Source organism: Alexandromys fortis, unplaced genomic scaffold (assembly GCF_014885135.2).
Source record: "Alexandromys fortis isolate MF-2015 unplaced genomic scaffold, M_Fortis_MF-2015_v1.1 scaffold_185, whole genome shotgun sequence".
NCBI lineage: Eukaryota > Metazoa > Chordata > Mammalia > Rodentia > Cricetidae > Alexandromys > Alexandromys fortis.
In genome coordinates this window covers 1,325,911-1,337,835 of record NW_026068094.1, presented here as the reverse complement: position 1 = coordinate 1,337,835, position 11,925 = coordinate 1,325,911, and the positions used below count along the sequence as shown (strand labels likewise).

At 50.0% G+C, this 11,925-nt stretch overlaps 1 protein-coding gene across 1 annotated transcript in view; it reads right to left on the bottom strand.

Moving 5' to 3' along the window:
• Nucleotides 1-705: 705 nt before the first annotated feature.
• Arhgap10 (Rho GTPase activating protein 10) overlaps nt 706-11,925 on the bottom strand; it is a 157,771-nt gene continuing 146,551 nt past the window's right edge. Inside the window, exons 19-21 of the mRNA XM_050123185.1 lie at nt 8,873-9,025; nt 7,559-7,650; nt 706-1,338 (exon numbers count right to left, since the gene is read on the bottom strand). Of these exons, the coding sequence (XP_049979142.1) occupies nt 1,250-1,338; nt 7,559-7,650; nt 8,873-9,025 (334 nt within the window). The 3' untranslated portion in view covers nt 706-1,249. The remainder of the gene's footprint in view (nt 1,339-7,558; nt 7,651-8,872; nt 9,026-11,925) is intronic.

Genomic DNA, 11,925 nt, shown 5'->3' with positions numbered 1-11,925 from the left:
ACACATGGCCCTTTGGAGGACATTCCAGATAAACTCATGACCCACCTGAGGTGAGGCCACAGCTGCTAGCTGGCAGAGAAGGGGGCTCCGGCGCCAGTCTAGGAGAAAATCCAATATCCTTCTTTAGATAAATCCTTAGGAGAAAATTCAGGAAAGTTCAGGAACCTTGTGTGGGTTAGATATCAGCACCCAACCTCCAGCAGCCCCCATCTGATATGGAACTAGCCCCACGGTCTCAAGGCCATGAACCCTGAGCTTCCGGCAGGGCTTCTGCCCATTCTTCCCCACAGGCCTTGGCCATGCCTGAGCCTGGACTTGGGACCGAGAGGAATGGGGAAGAGCAGGGCATCCCATGCTAGGACAGCTGTCAGCCCACCCTTCCCAAAGCCTGCCCTCGTCAAGATGGGGAAATTCAAGGCCATATTGGGTGGTATAAGAGAGATCTGTCCAAAGAAGCCAGCCAGGAGAACCGGCCGTCAGTGTGGGTGCAGCTCGCCCACACATTACCACAGACCAGTTCCCATCCCGGTCTCGGGGAAAAGGTCTATGCAGGAGACCGGAGCTCCCAACCCTGGGATTTGATCTCAGAAAGGACTACCCTCTCCCTGCTGCAAACTACACGGTTCCTATGGTCTGCTCACCTAACGGTCAAACCATGAGTCACCAATGAGGGAATGCACCCCCCACAGTAGGCCAGACACCAGATAGTAAATAACATTTTATTTCATTTACAGAGGGGCCTTGTGGCAACAAGGTTGCATGGGACAATAGCACCCAGGTGAACACATGGAAAGGCCATGGTAAGCACACAGATGAGCTTGGTGCAGCTGCCGGTGAGCGGGCTTGGGAGCCAGGAGAGGAAGACAGGAAGACATGGGCTTGAAAGTTTCTCTTTGCTTCCTGCCAGGATGGGACCGGCTCCCCCGCACACTCACAAGGCCACACGTGCCTTGCACACACAATGCGAGAGCAGCAAAGTTCCCACGGAAACGCAACAGTGAGTGCATGGAGAGTGGGATCCTTCCATGCCTGGCAGTGATGTCACCCATAGGGCCCTCCCCCGCTGCTTCATCCACTCTACCAATGCTGCTCTTGCTCTCCTTCTGCTCACGTCTGCCCGGTCCTGGGTCCTCAGCCCTGGAGAGCCCATGGTGATCTGCAGTTCCTGAGCGTGACGGTGGCATTTGGGTGCTGTCCCAGGCTAGTGCACGGGTGCCAGGGTCAGCGGGAGCCTTCCTGAGGCCAGGAGCTACAGCAGCTTGACGTAATTCTGTGGAATCAGCCCTCTCTTGCCGTTCAGGGTCCCTTCCAGCCAGCCAGGTTCCCTTGAGGTCTGAACTGAAAAAGAACAGACACCATTATTTACAACACTCACCATGCAGCCGTGTTTCCTGCTGGCTCAACCATGGAGCAGCCAGTGAAGAGCAGGATCCCTCCTGGAGCCCTGGGTAACAAAGCTGCCGTGGGGTTACTGATGACTTCTGCCCAGGATTGGTAGGCACAAAGCTCACCCATCTAGTCCCCCAGCTTCCCGTCTTGCTCCTTCTAGTACACTGTGCACCAAGTTGCTCGATAAACACCAGAGAACACAGAGCCGAGCACACTTTCCCCCGCTTCACGTCAAAATCAAGCTTACTGGTCCAGGGCTCACAGGGCCCTTCCCACCAGTCCAGCAGTGCCTCGAGCCCCGTACCCTATCAGCCGGTTCACCAACAGGGGCTGCACGGCCTTAGTGCCTACAGTACTTGCTGCCCAGAACCTTTCCCACTTCTTCAAGGGGTAGCTCTTCCACTGCAGATTCAGGACGGCTTCTCCTTAAGTGAGTTCTGCTCCAACCTTTCCAGCCACCACAGAAGCAGTCACACACGGATCTCACTCCCACACTGGATGGGGAGCACCTGCTGGCAGGCCTGGATCTTACACAGCTGAGCACAGTGCCCAGTGCAATCCAAGTGTCAATGCACGCTTGTGACGGTCACATGACAAGGGTCACACTGGATACCAAAAGACAGAAGGCTCAAGCCAGGACACTAGCGTTTTGGTATCAAGGGACCCAAGCTGAAGCACCCATTATAGCTGGGGGCAGTAGCCACATACCTTGTGAGGAGGGGGGCAGTACCTGTCCACAAAACCACCCAGAAACCAGCTGTGAAACGCAGCTTTGGATCACAACCACTGGAATTACCTTCTACTAAAGACTGAGTGTAGGTACACACACTGTGCCATCTGCGAAGCAGTGTGTGCATGCCGCTCTCTTTATTCTATTGCTTTGTGACTGCCAGCTGCAATCGAGCAATTCACGACCCACTCATGTGTGGAGAACACTGGTGGTTCAATTCTAACTGTCCTTTTCAGTGAGGTCACCATTTGTTTTTCCCCTTGAAAGAGGTACTGTGCATTCTGCTATCTGCATCGCCCAGCCTTCCGATACTTTCTTCCATCTGCCAAACAGCTTTAGGCTTCTCCCTAGGTCCTGAATACACCCCAACCATGCCTGGGCAGGGCAGATTCACACTTCAGTGGAGGCTTTGCCCCGATTCCAGACCAGATGAGGGGCTTCACGCGCACACATTCCGTGTGCCTTAGAGTCCAGGAGAGAGCGAGACTCCTATTTGAGGCTACAGCTGAAAGCACAGCACACACGCATGAGAACTCACGCTCCCTGGCACCTGACTCAGTGTCTCGCACCATCATTTGTGCAATAAATGAGCAAATGAATCTAAGATGTGCTTTCAAGGTGAACCAGCAAGCAGCCATTCACTTTTATCCCCTTTACCCTATTCGTGTTACTAAGGGCACTATGTTGAAAGGCATCGTCCATACAGCACACTGGCAAGGCCACCAGTATATGGAGAAAGGACTGAACTCAGCACCAAAGCTGCTCCCCAGAATGTGCCACCTGCTGCACTATGGTGTCCTGAGTACCAGAGCTTGCCAAGGCTCGTCCGTGACAACTTCAGAAGATCTGTTCATTCTTTAATCCCGTCACCACCTCAGGGCAGGGCTAGCATTGGCAGGGACCACACTGCAGCTGCTCTGGCTGTCAGAAGATCCCAAAGGGTCTCCTGCGCTGGCAACTAAATGCTGCGTGGCAAGGCAGCTGTGCTTCCATTTTTATGGCAGGAGACACAGTGGCTCCATCTCCTCTCGCTCTCTATTGCCCTTTCCTATGGGCACATATGTTCTCTTGTGACCTCCATCCTTCTACGAGTCTGGATGCTCCATAAACACAGTCATCTGTTTCTCCCTTTGGTATTAGCTTATTTCACTGAGGATCTCTTCGGGTTCTATCACGCCCACGGGCCAGCCTAAACAGCTTGCTTACAGTCCCATCTAAGTACACACATTTTGTTTGTCCACTTACCTGCTCTTGGGCACTGAGTTCTTTCCACCTGTGGGCTCCTCGTGAGTATGGATGATGCTATCAACATCGGTATGCAAATACGAGACTCCCCGCCTTCCTCATTTTGAGTGCATTCTCAGAACTGGACTGTGGGTCACACCGGATTGCATTACTCTTGTTTTTTGTTTTTGGTTTTTTGGAGACAGGGTTTCTTTGTAGCTTTGGAGCCTGTCCTGGGACTAGCTCCTATAGACCAGGCTGGCCTCGAACTTACAGAGATCTGCCTGCATCTGTCTCCCGAGTGCTGGGATTAAAGGCGTGCACCACCACCGCCCAGGTACCACTACTCATGTTTTAAGTAGCCACAGTATTATCTTCCACACCGCTATCATCCTGATCCTGTTCCTAACTGCATAAGAGCCCCCGTTTCTCTACAACCTCACTAACGATGATTCCTTCCGTCTCCACCCTCCAGTGCTGGACCGTGTGTGAAGTGGTTTATCACTGCGCTTTTACTATCCCACCACTGACCGTCCAGGAGGCAGACTGCAGAACCAGCACCAATGCTTTCCGTAAAGCCACATCCATTACAGAATCAAGTCTTGGGCCTTTCTAGGCCACCCTAAGGTGAACTATATACTGTGGCAAACATTAAAATACTGAGGTTTCTGCGTAAGAAAATACTAGGAGCTCAGCCTCAGCCTAGGAAGCAAACACAGGCCCCATGAAAGCTGTGTCTGAGGATTCCCCTCTGTCTCCCACCTAACACACTTCCCTCTTCAGGGAGACCATGGGTTCAAACGTCACATTTCTCAGTCTCCTTCCTAAGCTTTAACTAAAATACCTTTGTTCCACAAGTCAATATCCCAACTTGCTTACTTCTGAGTTTAGCCAGCGTCACACTGCATGTCCTCATCTGGCACTGAACAGCATTCTGAGATTCCCATGTTAGGAACACATCTGGAAGGCCCTGCTGGGTAATGATGTCCACAAACCACCAGCCTCCCAGAGGATGCCAAACAGCATTTCAAGGATTAATCTATGTACTTAAACCTTAAAAGTCTAATCCCCACAGCCCTTGAAGGATTAATCTGGTCCATACCTGCTGCCCAAACAATAGAGACACTGCCCTACATGTGGAATCTAACCAACACATGGGCCCAGTGGGGCTGCCGGCCTCAACACAAAGAGTGGGCTAGTTCCCGCAAAGCCTGTGTTCATGGGCCCTATGGTCCTGTGAGCAGACGCAGGGGAAACCAGGCTTCATACCTGACTAGCAGAGATATCAACAAGTGCATCTGTGGGGGACGTTTCCTCTAGCTTTTAAAGGAACACTGGCTGCCCCGAGACCACATAAGCGAGCACAGACCTTCCTGGTAGAGCACAGAGACATCTCCCAGAGCTACAGAAACACATCTTCAGCCAAGGACTGGGATTCATAACCTAAGTCCACAGCCTCAGAGTAGGAGGAGAAAGAGAGCTGTTAGAGGCATACCTCCCCTTTCCCTTTCGCACACCGTCAGGATTCCTGTTCCTATTATTCCGAAGCTCTATGAATAGTGAAGCCCAGGGGTCATATCAGGCCACTAACTATCATAAACTGGGTTCTGTCCTTGCAAACACTACAAAAATGGATTATACTGTAGGATCCTTGTGATTGCTAGACTTCAGCAAGAGAGTGTTCCTGAAGACACTTCTGCAGGTTGAGCTGTGAACAGTGGCTACTTGGAATGCTGGCTGGCTCCAAAAAAGGTCTCATGATCTGCCTAACTGTCTCATGCTGGTTGTCAGAAAGACCCCACTACCGTTGGAAGGATGAACAAATGCTAAGCAAACACCTGATTTTTAACAAGTTGTGATGGAGGTGGGTCTTGTATCTTATCTGTTGTTTTCATTGGTTAACTAATAAAGAAACTACTTGGCCCTCTGATAGGGTAGAATTTAGTTAGGCGGAGTAAACAGAACAGAATGCTGGGAGAAAGAAGCCATGATTCCCCCACTCCAGACAGACGCAGGTTAAGATCTTTCCTGGTAAGCCAGCTCGTGGTGCTACACAGAATATTAGAAATGGGTTAGATCAATACATAAACATTAGCCCGAGGTGAACACGCCCCCCATTGGGCGGAGTTTCCCCTACAAAGTTGAGAGATCAACTATTCACTGAAGATAAAAGTGCATATAATATTGTTTATATAGTATTTATTTATATGGTAGGGCTGTACCCTACTTAAGGGCTCCAACTTCCTATGCCCTTTTGGACCTGCCCCTAAAGAACAGCAAGTCGGCTGTGCCCACTCTGAAAACTTTCCACTGAGCTCACGTGCACCACAATGGGGCACTGGGGAGGCACCTGGAAGACACGGGGCTCATGGGAAATCCACATCTACATGTCAGGAGGGAGAGTGCCAGCAAACTGAGCAGACCTTTTTATGGAAGAGGCTAAGGAACTACTGAGATGCCCTGGGTGTCCAGTTAGCATGCCAGGCAGAGCTGGCCACCATGCCCAAGGGAGACATAACCTGGCTAGATGCAACCATACCTGCAGCACACTGTGATGGGCCCTGTGGGGCACAGAGGCATCAGAATGTCCCCCAAGTGTCTACAGTATTCAGAGCTCAGCCTTCTGAAGCTCACTGCATCACCCTGATACATACTTGCAGACTAGGATGAGAAACCTGATACACAGAACAGTTTCCACTGAAGGGTTAAGGCACCGCAACCTGCTGTTAGCCCGTGTGTGTGTGCCAGGGTGTGTGTTAGGAATGCTCATCTCTATATACACATTTTATGGCACTTTTTAAAAAAGTCATCAAGAGACTTTGGTGGTAGAGAACTTGGGCTGCCAGAGTTGTCTACTTCCTGGCCACTATGTACCCAATTGGTTCTCACTGACCTATGTCCTCAGAGTGACAACTATAGAGAGAATATTTGACCCAGTTTTGGCCAAAGAGATGTAAAGGCAGTTAAACCCAGAAGTAAGTTCTGAAAAACTGTTCTCATAAAAGAAATGCAAAAAGCTAGAATTATGTGTGGCCTGGACCTGTGACCGCTTCTCACCCAGAGGGAACCCCCTCTGCTAGAGTTACATGTGGCCTGGACCTGTGACAGCTTCTCACTCTACAAGGACACCAGGCAAAGACCCAAGTCTTCAGCTCAGAATGCTCAGCAGACAAAGGGATACTCTGGTCTTGATGACACCGTTTCATACCCCGAATAGCCGCTTACAGTCTCCGCAGGTACGTCAGGGCTCTTTGGACTTAGCCAGTCATTCTGCTTCTCATTCACAGCTGAGGGCATCCTCACAGACCCACCTCTACGGCAGTAGTTCTCTCGCCAGCAGATCTATGCGAGGAACCGCGGAGGCTCCTACACGCACTTAGGTGACATCACAATTTCATTACTACCGTGTACCTCCTGTCATGTGCCTCCAGCACCATGCACGCTCTCTGACGGCTGGGTGTGCATGTGTCGTGGTGCTGTGTGAGGGCACTGCTGTTGTTTCCTGATATTATCAGGAATCTGGCTCCAGGAGCACACCCCACACACAGAATCTATTCTAAATGAAGCAACTTGCTTTCTATACCGCAATCCTCACCAAATGTTGCACTTCTGACTACCACAATGCACTATGGCGATATGTTCTGTAAACTCCAAACATTCTGGCTAATCAGCCATTCCATCCTAGCAGCCAAGGTTTCCCCTGCTTCCTAGAAACTCTTTTGGGGAGCTCCACCCACACGCAACATCACTGTTTCCACAGCAACCAATGAATTCCATAATGAGTGTGACTAGGGAGGGAAGAAATCAAGAGCAAGGGAGGAAAATATATTCACTGAGCCAGAAGAGAAATTTGTGAAATATTAAAACAGGCATAGGTCCTAAATGTCTGTGTATGAATATTAAACATTCAACTAAAATCCACACCCTTATTTAAAATGCAAAGTCTAAAGATGCGCACACTTTTCCAGCTGGCAGGAGACCGCAAAGCCCGAGAACCGCACAGAGAGAGAAGTCACAGTGTCTGGATTCCCAGCTCCTCACTGGAAGACGAAGCTTTTCAGAGCTAGTGCCATCACACAGCTCCTGGAGTTCAGGTCTGGAGTTGGTGAAGTCATCTCTACAGACCAGTGGCAGAGCACGGCCACCGACAGTGGCTGGCACTCTATGCGCAGGCAGTAAAGATGTCTCCACCACAAAGCCCTTGCCGGCACTTACCATCCTCAAAAATGGCTCCGATTTCAAACGACAGTTCCGAGCTGTGTTCCGCCTCACATGGGTACACTGCGCGGGCCTTGCGATTGGTCACACTGCAGAGAGAACACAGAAGGCTTGAATGAAGAGCTGCAGACAGAATCCTCACGGCCCCTCCACATCTCCCACATCTCATTCACACCCCAACAGTGGGGTAGTATATTCTGAAGAGATAACAGGGACGTGAACATCAGGCAGAGATGTGGCACTTGGCTTCCAAGTAGATGATGGGTTTCCACTACAAACCTTTCCGTGGAAGCCTCCCTGGGAAGCTGTCAGTGAGCCACTTCACCAGACTCCCCTCGTTGCCTGGTGGGATCCCAGTGCTCAGCACTGTAGCTGCACAAGGCGTGGTTACCGCTGAGTATGTCAGCCGTGCACCAGCCAAGTGCAGGAAAGAGGTACACGCGCATTAAGCTGGCTCCCAGCACGTCCGTGTGTGCTGCCTACAGTTCCCCAGCACACTGGAAGGAGCTGCCATCCCTGCTTAGGCCATCTGTCCCCCAAAGGCACACAAGGCTCAGCCTCTCCTAACTTGTGAGAACATGTTCTGAGCCCTTCTGAGAGGCGTGCACAACGGGAAATGATGGAAGTCATACTTGGTCAGATCCGAGCCAAGGAAGGAAGAGAGAAATTCCACATGCCTGCAGACAGAAGTCTCTGATAGTAAGAACTATGCCAGCCGATGCCCAGGCAGACTGACTCGTTAAGGTCTTCTGCAAACTGGTCATAAGATGCCCAGAGAAGGTAACAAAGAATGTGCTTTACATCTGCAAATAAAAATTCTCCCAAAGCACCTAACTTCATAAATCAATAAGAAGGACCGAAAAGGCAGAGCAGGTTCCAATAAGGCTCGTCCACTACAAATTATTCTCAAGAACTTGCAATTGGCCATGCATAGCCAACAGGTTCCATTTCTACAGATTCAACCTTCACTGACTAAAAGTATTTCCAAAAACAAAAAGAAAACATGCATCTGTACTGTGTATCACATTCAGGCTTTCCTCTCATGCCTTTCTAAACAAAACAGTGTAGAAAAGGTTTGCACAGTGTTTACATCATTAGATATTAAAATGTATCTACAGATGACTTCAAATATCCAGAAAGATGAGTGTAGGTCAGATGTAAATACTGCACCTGCTTCTGAGATGCGGCCCAGCCCTGATGGGGGCTTAGTTAACAATGCCAAGGGGTGCAGGCAGGAATTCTCTAACAGAGGGCTGTCAAAGCCCTTCTTTGTATCACACCCAATTCCACAGCACACTTCAAACCACGTACCATTCAGGCAGCTTGTCTACAATGGAGGCAGCAGGAGAGAGGGGGAAATGGGACATCCTTGTTGAAGGAGGTGTACCGGCTGCATTGGAGCTTGGTGTGGTCGGAGACTGCAGATTTAGCCACTGCACCATAGACGACTGGGTCTGGCTTGGCCTAAGGATACAGGTGAAGGGCAGGATTAATACCGTGAGCACTGATAACAGGCCAAATCCAATGGCCAGATGCCAGCACCCTGTCCTGTCTGTATCCTCCCAGGACTATACCACAAGCCACTCCAAAAGGAGCCACATCTCAAACTGAGACACTTCACTGAGCTTCTGTCTGTGGGGAGTCTGATCCTGTCAAGCCCAGGGTCATTTCCAGTGTCCTGGCTGGTTTCCACCCACCAGGCTTTGTTTCACTTCCTGCCTTCAGGTTCCTGCTTTGAGTTTCTGTCCTGACTTCCATTCCATGCTGAACTCCAGCTGAATTTGGAACAAACCCTTTCCTTTCCAAGAAGAATCTAAGCCAACCAGTTCACTAATTAGAAAGCTAATGCTCAGAGTAGTGACGTGGACTTCTCAGAGGCAGGTGCTGAGAAAGCCACCGAAGCTGGAAATACTGTAAACTGAGACTGTATCTAATGCACGCACACACCTGAGGGATCACATCCTGCCTGGAGCTGTCATTCACTGCTACTCACCTATGGCCAGAGAAGATGAGAAGGCAAAACCTATTTCTACTGAACGGATATCCATTCCACAGCTTCCTAAGTTGAGACTTTGTGTGTCGGAAACGTGCTCTAACTCATTTCTACTTATAGGGAAAGTCACACAAACTTAAACACCAAGCACACAGCCCGCAGCTGACAGAGACCAACACACAGCACTCTGAAACAGAAAGGTCCTTCTGCTGGTTTTATATGTGGAAATTTAGAAAACTCTGCTACTAACAGTCAAGATTCCTCCAGAAAGAGCAAACGAATAGAGTGTAAAGGAGAAATGAATGAACCACAATCAGTCTTTGGTGTTTGAGTCATTCCTTAGAATTTAAAATTTAAAGAGATGGCTCAGAGGTTAAGAACACTGGCCGTTCTTCCAGAGGACCTGGGTTCAATTCTCAGCATCCACATGGTGGCTCACAATCAATTGTCACTCAATAACTGGGGATCCAACACCCTCTTCTAGTCTGCCCAGGCACAGTCTTTGGTGTTTGAGTCATTCCTTAGAATTTAAAATTTAAAGAGATGGCTCAGAGGTTAAGAACACTGGCCATTCTTCCGGAGGACCTGGGTTCAATTCTCAGCATCCACATGGTGGCTCACAATCAACTGTCACTCAGTAACTGGGGATCCAACACCCTCTTCTAGTCTCCCCAGGCACACATGCAGTGCACAGACACACAAGCAGGCAAGACACCCACATGCATTAAAAATAAAATCAAAATCTTGAAAAGAGGCCAGTTAGCAGACTCCTGGACGGCGCTTATCTTAGCCTGTTTCCATCACCATGACAAACACCACAATGAAAACAATGTGTGCGTGTGTGTGGGGAGGGGGGGGGTCAGGGCAGGAACTGAGGCAGGAGCTGAAGCTACTCACTGGCTTGCTCCCCACAGCTCACTGGGCTTGCTTTTTACACAACCCAGGACCATCTGACCAGTGCTGATATTGCCCACAGTGAGCTGTGTCCTCCCACAAAAATCGCTGATCAAGAAATTGCCCAGGGACTTGCCCACAGGTCAATCTGACGGAGCTATTCTCAGCTGAGGTTCCCTCTTCCCAGGTGGACCTAGCCTATGTCAAGTTAATAAAAATTTATCAGTGTGGGCCCTTGAATTACTCCTCAGTTACCTCAGATTTGGAGATTTGCAGCTACAGTATATAAAGCCTTTTTTTCAACTCCTTCCTTTTCTTCTTCTTCCTCCTCCTCCTACTTCTTCTTCTCTCCCTCCCCTCTTCCCCCTCCCCCCAATACAGGGTCCCTGTATCCCTGGCTGGCCTAGAAATTAGAGATTTACTACCAACCACCCCAGCAATAAGCATCCGGAAAGCACACTCCTATCCACCCGTCCATCTTTCTCTGCGGTGCCTGTGGCACATGCTCAGGAAGTACTCTGCAAGCAAGCCCCGACCACTACACACACACATGCACACATGTTATTTCCAGCACACACATGTTCACCTTGACAATGCTCAAACCAGTTTCAGCAGGTTGCTCGCTTGTCCTTCTACACGGGGGCACTGCCTCGCACTCTTCTACATCAGAACTCCTTCTGCCATTTCCCTTCCATACAGCTCCCGGCTGCCCCTTTGTCGATGCTCCCTTCACTGAGAAAACACTGTCCCAGCCCTTTGTCCCAGTCAGTCACACTCGGTGAGAGCAGTCCTGAGAAGAGGCTCTCCAGTGCCCGCAGCCTCCCTAGCCTCCCTGTCTCCAGTCTGCAGGGGAGGCCGGGGATCTCTGAAGGCCTGTCACCACAATAAACAGGAGGGCAGGCTGGGATTAGTAGCTTTACGATGCTGTCAGCTGTTCTCTTGTCGATAAGACGCCAGGCACGCAAAGCTTCCACCCACATTCTGAACCCATGGAGCTAAAAAGCAATGCACTTTAGCACTGACTCCAACACGCGCTCCATGGCTGCCTCGAAAGATACTTGATAACTGGCTTCACTAGAAGTAAGATTCTAAGAGAACCTATTTATAAAACGCATAACCTGCCCACTTGGGGAGTCAAAAAACCTGCTTCCGCAAGAGACTTATAAATCTTAGTGACCTAAACCACCGTGCTACAAAAGACACTAAATTCTTAGAAGAAAATAAACCTCTAATGGCGTCTTACTAATCAGGAAGGGAGAAGGGCGGGTCAGCGAGGGTCTCACGGAGAACTTAAGGCCGCAGTCAGCCAACAACTGCCATGTAATCTCACAGCAAGTATTCAAGGTGCCTTGAGTGGTGTGCAGTGGTGGCTGAAGATGAGATGCTGCACCATCCCCCATCACATCTGCCAGACAGAGGTGGTGAACGGGTGCGGCGGGGGAGGAGGAGGAGGGGGAGGGGGAGGAGGAGGAGGAGG